Consider the following 12,823-nt stretch of genomic DNA (forward strand, 5'->3'; position numbering starts at 1 on the left):
TCACACAAAGCAGAGGGCTGTTAGTGGTAGAAATTTAGGGAAGCTTTGCAAAGGCCAAGTATGGCTGAGTATGCCAGATGCCCCTGACAGCAAAGACTCGTGTTTGAAGTCTGTGAGTTTCTGTGGTGATGCTGGGTGGTAACATGGTGGTGTCACTCCTCAGCAGTGTCCTTTGCTGCTCTCTCAGGAAGCTATTGCCTATGGATCTGTTGCCTGCCATGCCAAGCCTGTTAGCACAGAAAGGCTGCAATATCAAACTTCGGGTCTCTGCAGGGTAAAAACAGCAGAAGCTGAGCACAACAGTGGAGTGAAAAGGTATCTCCAGAAGTAGGCATTTTCCTGTCAGAGCTGCTGTATGGGATGGATCCTGGGCTGTATCAAAAGCAATAGGGCCTACAGGGTGAGGGAGGGGATTCTGCCCCTCTGCTCTGGTGAGACTCCCTCTGCAGTGCTGCATCCAGTTCTGGGGTCCCAGCACAGGAAAGATGTGCTGAGTAGGTCCAGATGAAGCCACAAAGATGATCAGAGGGATGGAGCACCTCTCCTATGGAGACAGTCTGAGAGATCTGGGGGTGCTCAGCCTAGAGAAGAGTAAGCTCCATGGAGTCCTCATTGCAGCCTTCAAGTACCTTAAGGGGGCTTATAAAAAGGAGGGAAGGGGACTTTTTGTATGAACAGATAGTGACAGGATAAGGGCCAGTATTTTTAAAATGAAAGAAGGTATCTTTAGATTAGATAATAAATTCTTTACTCAAAGGTTGGTGAGGCACAGGAACAGGTTGCCCAGGGAAGTCATGGATATCCAATCCCTGGAAGCGTTCAAGGCCAGGTTGAATGGGACCCTGACCAACCTCACCTAGTAAGTGACATCCCTCCCCATGGCAGGGGGCTTGGAATTAGATTATCTTTAGAGTCTCTTCCAAGTCCTTAACATTCTATGATTCTAGGGTCAGGAAGTAGGGTGACCTTGGCATGAGGACATTGGGGTTTCACTCTTATCTAGGTCATGCAGCAGGTCAGCTTTGATCTGCTCCACATAGGGGGATGGACAGATCCCCAAACTAGGTCACCCCTGAGTCTCTCAGGAGAGTATGCTTGAATCAGCATCCAGCAACTGTGATTTAACAAGAGCTCTGTTCTCCTGGCGCTGAGGTAATGACAGCTTTGGTGCCTCCCTTGCCTAAGCACAACCTCACACGCTCCCACTCAAATCACTGCTATGTGAAAGTCTCCCGTGGGTGACTGCCTAGGGTCATAGCCAATGGCAAAGCTTTTGATTTTTAAACCAGTCTTTTATTCCCTTTTCTAGACACATTATAATTAATATTTCATGGCAGTCTCTAGAGACACAGGAGAGAATTTCTGGTCTTGGTTTAACAAATTATATCAACAGGACTGCTGTGCATTTGGGAGGTTAGTGTGCCCACGTATTCACTAACACTAGCACAAAACATTATGATTATGTGACGTTTTTCTGATGAGGAGCAGAATCTCCACCTTGCTAAGGATGGATATTTTAAAAGAGATGAATGATCGCCCACAGGGAGCAGAGTCCTCAAAGCCATACCTAGAGTGCAGGGCTGACAGCCCTCCTCCCAAGCCAAGGCAGTTGCCTTGGTACAATTCAGAGTCTCATGGCTCCTTGCTGCAGTAGTGCACAGTGGCACTGGTGGAGCATCTCACCTTGTGCATGCACATGCTGGAAGTAAATCATAGAGCAGCACCTTGTTTTCACCTCAGCAGCTCACTTGGCTGTGAGGGTTACTCTACTGCAAGATATTTTGGTTATGCCAGTAAATATCTTCCTTTCAATAGTGCCAGGTGTTTCCACTCCCAGCAGCTCCCTCAACCACTTTGGAAAGATACTGAGTGATGTTCCTTCTGGCTCTTGTGAGTGGATTGCAACTGACCCCAGTAAGATGCTGCACAGCCACTGAGGGGAGGGTAAAATGACAGCCATCTGTGAGCCACTACTATAGAATCCTCCTGAATCTTTAATTTAGCTCACATCTTAATGATACATCTCACAGGGGATGTTCTCAGTCCATCAGACTTCAGGCTAGAATCCAAACTCACTATTTATCTGGGTTTCTTGTCTTCCACGCCATTAAAAATTTATGCAAACAAGTTATTGAGGGCTTTTCTGTACTCATCTGTGGCTTGAATCTTTTAGGATCTTGCCTTCAGGATTTTAGGATTTTGTGCCCCTGCAGGAAAGTTTAGGATCAGTTTCCAGCACCTTTCTGTCATCACAGTCCTCTGAGTTCTCACACACCAGTTTGTGTATGTCACACACCATCCTGTTTTAGACAAAATTCATCCAATAGTCTGTCTGGCACCTCTGTTTTTCTATCTGGTTACAATTTCGTAAATAGTGGCTATGTAATTCTTTCTTAGTGAATAGTTAAGGAATGTTGCTTTATCTTCCTTACCTGTTGCTGTCCTGCCAGGCTGTACAGAGGGGATGTCTCACACATTCCCAGGCTGAGTGATCCACTGGCAGATATTGCAGTGGAGAGAGATGTGCAAAAACTTTTGCAGTATGAAGGAAAACTTTGTAAAGCATACAAGGAATGGCGCAGAACTGATATTACTGCTGCACTGCTGTGGCAGTTGCACTGCTTTCAGTAATTTGTGTTTTCAGAGGTTTGATGTGCTCCCTAGGGATGATTATGCTAAACCACTTGCTGTTTAATTGTTTAATGGAAATACGTCTGCTCTCACCTTTTTTTTTTTTTTTTTTTAATCAAGACTACCTGATCTATCAGATGTTAATTTGTCTTCTTTGTGGTGAGAAAAATATGTGACTTGGGAACACCCTAAGTGTGGAGCAGGATTATAGCTTTGCTGTCAGGTGGAATACCAGGGGCACCTCAAGGCAACCATTGCTGGGGCCCAAGGTGTCTCGTGGTCACCACCACAATATTGTGCTCCATCACCATGTGACTTTAATCACTGCTGACTTCAAACTCACATTTTCTTGGACAAACAGAATGCCTCTTTATTTCTCGGTGAGGAATTTAAATAAATCATTAGTGGAGAAAGTAAAGAGCGATGCTATCTGTGCCATGCTCTAACTGCTGAACACACCGTGGCCTTTCAAATGAAGCCCCACATTTAATCGTGGTTCTCTCCTGGTGCAATGGTTGGCAAACGCTCCTGTTTCTCCACCTGCTGCAAGGGGATGAGGATGGCGGCTCCCCCCACGACATTGCAAACATCCCAGCTGCGAGGGAGGAGGTTTCTCTGAAACAAAGCCTTGGCCAGGTGTGAAACAGCAAGGATTGTGCCCAAGGTGAGAAGCACGGTGAATGTTTTAAAGGGGAAGAGCTGGCTGTAGGTCCCGTTCACCAAGGAGCAGGATGGGTAGCAGATGACAGGGGGGATGCTCAGGGCAGGCTCCCCTGCCAGCAGCCTCAGCAGGAGCCCAACCAAGAAGCCAGCAGCAGATCCATAGGTGTTCGTGCAGGGGGCAAAAAGGGCACAGCAGAGCTGGGGGAAGAGGAGGGCGTACACCAACTCCCCGCTGAGGAGCCAGAGGTCATAGACAGAGCTGGAGGAAAAAGCCAGACCAGCAGCCCCGGCCCCAAACACCAACATGGAGGTCCTCATGGCCCACAGCACCTCTGTCTCTGAAGCCTGTAAAGCAGAGATGGCAGCATTAGAGACAGGATGGCCAGCACTGCCCTGGCTGTGGCCTAAGCTGGTTCTCCCCAAGCCCTTGATGCTTTCAGACACCACTTGCCACCCGCAGCCAGGCAAAGTAGGCATCCCTGGAGAGCCCCTCTGATTTTAAGGGTCATGGTTTTATGCTGTTTCCATTAATATCTTAGTCCAAATTTTATCCTAGTTATGTTAGAATGAGCAAAGCTCACCAGTATGGGTACCCTTGCCAAAGATATAAACACCCCAGCTTATGTTTGGAGCTCTATCTGCAGAAATCAGTTCAGCAGCTGAAGAACACACACCTCCAGTCACAGACTGGTTTGGAAATAGCCTTGAAACAAGATTGCCTTTCCTGACACCCAAACTACTGGATGCTGCAACCAGGTACCTTTTTCCTCAGGATTTTCCTGTAGATATTGTGAGCGAACATGGAGCCAGTGGAGAGAAGAGCTGAATCTGCAGAAGACATCGCAGCAGCAGCGATGGCTCCCAAACCAGTAATGGAGATGTATGCTGGGCAGAGATGTTGTAAAACAAGTGGTAGTATCATTGCTGACTCCCCTCTCTCAAATGGACTTGGAAGACCATAGCTTGTCTGATTCCAGTCTTTAAAACAAAACAAGGAAAAGTCACAACAAATCCTTAGTGGACATTTCTGCAGACTTTGAAATTACCTTTTCACAGAGGCCAGTCACAGAAGGGCTAAGAACTGAGATCCATGCAATATTTTAGGACTTAGACTGACTTCTTTGGGTTCTTTTGTGAACTTTTGTGATTCCCTTTAGCATGCTGCAGCTCCCACTAGATCAAAAATTTCCCTTTTCCTCAGCAGCATCTGTAGAAAAGGTGTGCTTTGTGTGATTCCAGAATTGGCTCAATTAAAGGTCAAACTTTGCTCATGAGGAGAAGGGAATTGGATGAAGTCATGACTTCAGCTGATTTCCTTGAATGATCAGTGATCTGGCTGCACTTTTTCTCTTGCTCACAGCCAACACAGGATTGATTCCCTGCTTGGAGACTGTGAGTTTATAGGACTGAACCTCTTGAGTCCTTCAAGCAAGAACCTTATTAACAGTCTGCAGTAATATCGCTGTGTCTTACATGTCTAAGGCATGAACAGAAGGAAGCATAAAATTTCCTCTAAAATAGGATTATACAAGGCTTAGAGAGTCTGCCTTCATCTTTCCTTAGCACAAAGTCTGGGAAAAGTAATTTCATCATAAAGAAATAGCTCTAAATAGGTCTTAGGGCTGTTTAAATGCCCATATGTAGTTGTGTAATGTATCTCAGAGGGCTCCACATTTTCTGGTACAGATCACCTATCTTGGTGTTGAGGACCATGGGACAGGGTAATTTGAAGTCTCTATCGGGACTTCTTTGGATCCTGTTTTAATCACCTTTGCCAAAACCACATTAATTACTCAGAGACAAACTAATTGTTTTACCTGTTGATGCTGCAACAGCCCCAATGAGCACTGAGGGGATGGCCATTGCAAAGCACCCCAGTCCAGAGAGGTAGAAGATGAGCCTTGCCTGTCCTGTCGAGGCAGCAGAGAGCACCCTTTGGAAGAAAGTCTGCCACGGGATGCTCCCAAGCACCTGAAACATTCATCAGTTACCAGTGGTACCCACCAGGCTGCTGTAGGGCATCATCCATAATAATCTCTAGTGTTATCGGATTCTCATTTCAAGTGCATAAGTGTTGCCCAGCTCTAACTCTTGAGGATAATATTTCTGATAGTCGAGAATTCCCTTTTCCTTTGTTTTCATTGCAATGGATGTGAAATTTTAATGAAAACAAGTTCATGGTTTGGCAGATGGAGAAAACTGAAAAACGGTTGTTTGGAATTGTGAATCAGGCACAGAGGAAGTGAAAGGAAAGTTTTTCAGGAATGCAGCTTTTGTAAATGAATCTACCCAAACTTAGCTATTCTGCTTTTAAAATGGAAAATAAACCCATAATTTTCACTTTCTTAGCACACAAAATTAATCAGATAAAATCTGAAGATTCTCTCCTCAACAAACAAGCTTCTGTGTGTCCCTATTATCAGTTTAGTAAGAGCAGAACAACCTCCTGGAGTCTTGGCTATATTGTTAACTCAAAAGTTGTGTTGTGCAGTGAAGCCAATTGCACTGTGCTTGCTGCTGACCCGCAGTCATGTAATTTTAATTTATTATTATTTTTTCAAATAGAGGGAATTTTACATATTTATGTTAAGAGCACACTACTGAGGCTGCAAGACCAGTGTCTCAAAAGGTAGGAAATGACTCATTAGGTGCCAGGAGAGGAGCTGGCTGCCTGGATGCTCTTACCCAAGAGATATGTTCTTCCATGTGGGTAAAGGATGGGGTGTCCCTACTGCTTCTTTTCATCCCACAGCTGAGCCCTGGGTCTCCCCAGTCCATTTAGGTGGCTGCAGGTGGTGCTGAGAGACAGTTTTACACCTCCAGCCTGTGTCAACTGGCCTTGCAATGTAGGCATCCTGGCTGGTAGAATTCACAAGCTTTCCAGACAGAAAGCCCTTGCACAATTCCTCCTCCCAACCACTTGTCCAAGAAATACTCCATACCAAGTAGAAGAAGTCATCCAGCCACCTTCCAAGATACTGTTTTTCTATCTTCCCTATCCAAGGGTCTTGGTAAGATTGATGGGTTGCAGTGTAATAAATACTTTCCGTTGCAGAATTCACCAGGGCAAAGGGGATACAGATCCACTAGAATAGAAATGGAAATTGTTAACCATTTTCCCAGTGTCCTTGTTCTTGGAGAACAGATATTTAAGTTAAGGTAGATGTAGAATGCAGAGTTAAGTAAGATTAAACCTAAACTCAGAGTCTTCCTTGTGGGAGTGTATGTTCCTAAAATCCAACACTTCCTTTCTTCTCCTTCCTTACTCTAAATCTACATAGTTCTTGTTCATGGCATCAAGAACACGAGTCTGTAATTGAGGTTAATTGGTATTTTCTATAGACAGATCTCTCTCCATTCAATATGTCTCTAGACAGGTTCTGCAAACTTCACTTTTGTGCAGACCTTTTTGTGTTCACCCAGCACACAGTGCCAGTGGCTTGTGTGAGCACTGTCTGAAATGCAAAGGTACAAAGACTTATAAAGACTAACATTTTTCAGGAAACCTGCTCTCCTAAAGGGGACCTGTAGGTCAAGGAAGTTATTTTTGGTCTGAAACATGCTTGAAAAGAAGAGCAGGGCTTTTCCCTTTAGTCAGAAAACTGGTACTAAAGAAATGCACAGGACTTGCCAGGCTGAGGGTAATGAAAACCATCTGGATGACATCAGTGTAGGCAACAGAGTAGAGGCCTCCCAGCAGAGTGTACAGTATGACAGTGCATGCCGAGATGGTGATAGCCAAAGAGCCTCCAATATCCAAGATGACCCTCATTGTTGCTCCTGCAGGCAAGGACAGCAGTCAAGTATTTTAAGACAGGTTTCATATGTGCAGAATACAGGATAAATAAGGATATGTTATTTCCCTGATGCCAGTACAACATACTGTATGAAAAATACACAGTGGGAACTTGAGAGAGCCCATGATTCCTTCCTGCTCTTACTGCTTCACCTTGCTGCATGGCCATTGCCAAAGCACTCTGCCTTTTTACATCTGCTCTCCCACAAGCAAGAGGAAGGTACAAACTCACATTGGAAGAATTCTCTATTATAATATAATGAATATATAGCACTATTTGTTTTAAACTTAGAAACAATTTCTAGAAATGAGAAATGCTTGTTCCTCTCCTCTCAAAGGAGACATGAAGCACAGCTTTCCACAAAATCCAAGTGTGTGTCACACTCTGTCAGTCCACACGGCCTTGAACAAATATAACAGGAAAACAAGTATTTACCCAGAGATGCCAGGATAGCTGCAAACCAGAACACCTCTCCTAGCAGTGGTGGAATGAAGAGTAAGGTTCCCATCATATTCCCATAAGTTTCTTGAAGCGGGTCCATCACTGTCACGTAATTCTTTGATCTCATTGGATTTACAAAGAAAAAACCACCTATCAGAAAGTAATGACATTTTGGTAGAATGTTTTGCATGTTTTATATTCCAGGAAAAAAAAAAAAAAAAGAGGTGAGAGTAATATGGTATATGCATCTCAGACTCACCTAGTGAATGTGGAATTCATATGTAAAGGCCCCTAGAAAATGATGCAGCCAACAAGACACCACGTTTTACATTAATTTGCTAAATGTGGGGTTTCATCCATTTGAGAGGTCGCATCTTATAAAGGATATCTGCTCACAGCTGATATATATGACCTTTTTGGTGTGGCTACTGAAGGCCAGAGAGGACCCTCTGTGGCACTCCAAGTGGCATAAAATACCTGTGTGACTGTAACAGGAATTTAGCTCAGTGGATACCCATATATAATCTCCTCTGCATCCTCAAAGACCTACTAATCTGAGACAAAGTTTTCTGAAAAGTATCCTGTGGAAGATGTCAGTAAACAGAGTGAGGCATTGAAGACTCATATTTGGCTAAAAAGGAGGGAAAGTTTTGTCCTTGGTTATGTGATACAACCTGTTGATATATGGTCCTTTTCTGATTACATTTTTCATTTTGGTGGCTTCATTGTCTCTTCCCAGAACTATATTGTTTTAATCTGTGCATTGAGCTGAGTCCCACCCACCTTCATCTAAATATTGGACCTTAGATGTGCAGCCATCTCATTAAAAGCAAAGAATGTGTATTGTGTCTAACCCTGAAGCCAACAGGACTGCTTGTCTGGGCACTACTGACCGGAGCAAAGATTGCAGGATCAGACCTGCACTCCTTAGTTTCATTAGTAAGAATTACTCACATAAGCAGTGCTGGCAATATATTTCCAAGCCTGATTCATATTCATGTCAGTTGGACTCTTTTCTTTGACTTGAAAATAAAGGTTATTGTTCTTTTAGAAATTCCTGTGTAAGGTCATCACAGGTCTCCCTGCTTGCATCATCCTGTGTGCTTAGAGAGTTATGGTATAACATAATGTGGGCTGAAAGCAACTTTGGTCTTGGCAAGACAGCTGAACCTCAGCATGAGCCCAGTAATTCTCAGAGTTAGAAATGGCAACTCAGGTACAGAACACTACACACTTAGCTTAGTTTCAACAGAAAAGTGACCAGCTATGAAGTGGCATAAGCTGGATGCATGACACATTCATCCTGAGACGAGACTACTCAGAAGTATGCATTGTAGTGAAAAAAATCAAGATATTATTATTTCATCACACAGAAATTCCAATAAAAAGATTAGATACCAATACTCTCAATAGTCTGTGAATTACAGACCATGGGAAAAAAGCAATATGCACAAACACATTTTTCTAAATCCTCAGATATTTTGTCCTATAAATTTTTGTCCTATAAATTACTACAAGCAGACAGAACTCTACACTAGCTCCAAGCTACCCTAACTTATGTTTCAGTTGAGAGGATAGCATTATAAGTGCTTATTCTCGATATATGGGAGACTGAAAAACAAAATCACATTTAAAATATACCCTATATTCTGTTACATATCTTAATATACTCCTATGATATATTTTTAAGGCTTATGTGTCCTACTTATATGAATTATTTACCAATAACAAGGGACAAGGCAAATCCCACAGGTGCCTGGACCCACAGTAATCCTTTAGAAGGCAGGTAGACGATTTCAGCTGTGCCGTTGATATATGCTCCTCCTACCCAGGTGGCTGCAATCATGGAAGATGAAAAGGTCAGAATTGAGAGATATAGTCTCAACTAGCCCTGCAGGACACTCTGAGAGCTTGTAATCATTTTTCTTATAAAAATATTTAATCACACCTCTATTTTCTTTGCAGTTTTCTGCCATACAGAGATGTGCTGCTGACTATAGTAATAGTATTAGAATCTCATTCTAAATAATTTTCCAGCTTCAAGAATAGATATCTGTGTGTGCATGGAAAAGCTCAATGTTTAAACATTTAGAGGCAATTTGAATATAGTGATTTTTAATTATATTTTTTTTCTCAGAGGAAGACTTTTACTAGAGGAAATAGAATTGCCCTCCTCCAAGAGCATTACTTACAGGGTCTAAGAAAATAGACATTAGGGAAAACAAATGCAAACAGGCAATGCAGTTGGGTAACAAACCTGCAACAATGATTTAAGTATCTTAGCCAATGCCACTGGGGTATGCTTTTACGAAAAACAGGTCAGGGAAGCAAATTTCAGATTATGCCAAGCAGCAAGGAGAGAAAAGGGAAGTTGAGGGAAGCTCTCTCTTTAAGACAGAGACCAACATTCACTGAGTGACAATTTATTTCACACAGAACTGGACTTTTCTGTGAGTAAAATTCTTCTGTTATGTTGGATAACAGAAACTGGTTCACAATTAAGACCACAGTCCTCCTTAATGAAAAGTATTGTATTCTTTTGTCAAATTAAATTAAACTCTTAACTCTTAACTAAACTCTTAAATTAATCTCTTTCATTTAAGAGAATCTACATAAACATTAGGTTCTGCTCAGTGTAAAGAGGTTTGTAAGAATCCATCCCAAAATGATTCATGAAACCATACTCCTTTAAAGTCACACTTAGGCAAAATCTGCCCTGACATTAAAGGAGTTCACTTCCTTTGAAATAAAAGTCACACAGATCTATGCAATACACGTGTTTTAAGAAGAATTTTTAAGTCTTTTAAGAAAACTTACCTGTTGCAGTAAACAATCCAATGAAAACATTTATATTCCTGCCTCCAACCATGGCCATCTCTGTTGGGTTCCTGTTCTGCTGATCCTTTCTGCTTTTCCAAGAAGCCCAAATTCCAGTGGCTAAAGTTAATGTAAAAAATACACCTAGAGACACTAAGCCTGATATATTCAGAGCCATTTTCTGATGCTTAATTTAGGTTATAGAGAGGAATACTGGCGTGATGATAATGTTCTTTGATCGAGTACACAATCAGAAAAAATCAGTGGAAATAGTGGTGCCTCGTAAAGAAACTGCTGAGTATTTGCTGGACTTTGCAACAAAAGAAGCAGTATGAAACAGAGCAATAAACCCAGAAGTCTGGAGGGCTGGATGCAGAGTCTCAGTCTTTGGAAGAACACTGGCAATTCTGCAGCCTTTCCCCTTCTCTACTAGAAATCCAATCTTATTTTTGTGAGGAGCAAAGATTAAGAGCATAGGAATTACTGTTGATATGCATAATGGACCACTGATGTGAGGGGTATTACCAGATTGGCTTAAAGTAGGGGAAATGTTATGTTTTGTCTATATGAAATGATATGAAGATAATCCATATTTCTCTGGGTTCTAGGCACAAGGCTAAAGATAGGGGTAAGAATTTGTCTGTTTAAAGTTGACTAAACTAAACTCTGATCAAAATAAACCTCAGAAAAAAAGTAAAAAAATATTTACCATTGACCAATGACAGGAGCTGCATGATGATACTCAAAGCAATCATTGGAAAGTGGTAGGAAAGTGAGGTGGTCTTGGACTCTTCAGTGAAACTATAGGAATGATCCAGACTTTTAAACTTTGTGAAGCTCTTTCTAAACAGAAATAATTCTGGGAAAAAAACCTCATATATGCATTATGGAATTAAGCTGGTTACATTTACTGTAGGGTTGCCACACTGATATCTTTTTAGGTGCTCTGTCAGTCTTTACCATCTGTCCACTTATGGCTCTTTATAACCAATTCTAAGTAAAATCTGCCCATTTTAGGGTACATGTATGGCTTTCCTGGATACCTTTGTTCATCTGTGGAGTGGGTAGCTCCTTTCCACCAGGAAATCTCAGATGTCTTCTTCTCAGATGCACTCTGAGTGACAGGCCAAATCTTTAGGAAGGTTTTCTGCAGTGTGCCAGCTCCTGCAGACAGACAGGAGTAGCTGTGCATGGAAGTGACAGTGGCACAGGCTAAGCATATCCTGTCAGCAGGACATGGTAAGAGCACACAGGCACATAGATGATGGCTGTGAGAAGAAAAGGGGAGAAGTGTAGGAACTCTATGTTTTCTGTGACATCTCTTCTTACAAGGGGAAGTAAAGGGTTTGGTAAGATATGCAGTGGTGTGGTGGGAAGACTCTATAATTAGTGTTTAAAAAGAAGTGAAAATTAAAAGAGATGAAAAAGCTTGATAACCAGATGATTACTTAACCTACCTTAGGAGAAATATTCCTTTATATTTATAATCAAATGCTATTTTCGCTGAGTAATGACTTTTAAATTTTTTAAAGTACAATTATTATTCTAAGTACAAAATTAATTTAAGTACAAAAAGGGACACTGTACATTTTGAAGGCACATTTTTTGGGGTGGTAATTAGAAACACTCCCTTCCACCTTAAATGAACCTGCTACAAGGTCATAGAAACTGCAGCTCCATTGCCAGTGGCAGTAGAACCATTGGTTTCTCTGGTTTGCCTTCCTTGCTCAAAATGGGTGTTCCACAAACTTTTAAAATAGTGTACACATACTAAATTTTTTTTCTACTAGCAAATGTTTTGCAGCATAGGCAGGAACAGGAACAGGTTGAACTTTCATGTGGCTGAGGGTGAATGCTGCCAGGTCTCAGCCTGGTCTGCAATCAGACAGTCCTGGGAGGACACCCCTGACCTTGCACCCTTCATGTGAGGGACAACTAAATTCAACATGCCCAAAGCAGGATTTGAATTTGTTCTTTGACACCTGCAGAGAATGTTTGGACTGACCCTGCTTTTTTTCACCTCTTAGGAAAAACCCCAAAAATTGTCAGGCATAAAATTCTCCAGAGAAACTTCATTTAAAGACTCAGAGGGGTGGAGGGTAGATGTGGTAGGACACAATGTAAGTGAAAACATTACATGATGGGATGAAGGAGACTTAGAGAAAGAGGATGTGCAAGGTAGTTCATCTGAATCTGGAATGGTTTTGCTGGTATACAGTGCAAGGAAGAAGGATTGTAAAAATACAAGTTTATACCAAGAAGACCAGTTCCTCACTGAATCTGTTACTATACTCTCTGGCCATTAAATGACTTTCAGCTAATGCATCTATTTTAAGGGGGAAAAAAAAAGAAAACTCACTAATGAAGAGATTTTTGAGGTGGGCTTTATTCCCTGCTCATGATGGGGTGCTGCAGCTTTGGGTCCCACCTCCTGTGCTGCTCACTTCAAGCTCCCATGGGGAGAAATTTTAGGA

General features: G+C 42.1%; 1 protein-coding gene across 1 annotated transcript; it reads right to left on the reverse strand.

Annotated features, from left to right (window-relative positions):
* Positions 1-3,089: 3,089 nt before the first annotated feature.
* Positions 3,090-10,527, reverse strand: LOC106853948 (high affinity choline transporter 1-like). The gene is made up of 8 exons (XM_014877492.2): positions 10,350-10,527; positions 9,255-9,368; positions 7,527-7,682; positions 6,926-7,074; positions 6,237-6,380; positions 5,112-5,265; positions 4,055-4,272; positions 3,090-3,639 (listed from the first exon to the last, which is right to left on the reverse strand). Exons 1-8 carry the CDS (start codon positions 10,525-10,527, stop codon positions 3,118-3,120), a joined length of 1,635 nt encoding a protein of 544 aa, XP_014732978.2. The 3' UTR covers positions 3,090-3,117.
* Between the last annotated feature and the right edge of the window lie 2,296 nt (positions 10,528-12,823).

Source organism: Sturnus vulgaris, chromosome 2 (genome assembly GCF_052056855.1).
Source record: "Sturnus vulgaris isolate bStuVul1 chromosome 2, bStuVul1.hap1, whole genome shotgun sequence".
Classification (NCBI taxonomy): Eukaryota; Metazoa; Chordata; class Aves; order Passeriformes; family Sturnidae; genus Sturnus; species Sturnus vulgaris.

What these genes read in the sequence shown, in the direction of transcription:
- LOC106853948 (XM_014877492.2), bottom strand. Translation starts at nt 10,527, where the DNA reads ATGGCTCTGAATATATCAGGCTTAGTGTCTCTAGGTGTATTTTTTACA. An exon ending in TTTTCATTACCCTCAGCCTG is followed by an intron (nt 6,381 to 6,925) that starts GCAAGTCCTGTG and finishes TTTCTATTCTAG; the next exon opens with TGGATCTGTATCCCCTTTGC. An exon ending in GGCTGTTGCAGCATCAACAG is followed by an intron (nt 4,273 to 5,111) that starts GTAAAACAATTA and finishes TTTGTTTTAAAG; the next exon opens with ACTGGAATCAGACAAGCTAT.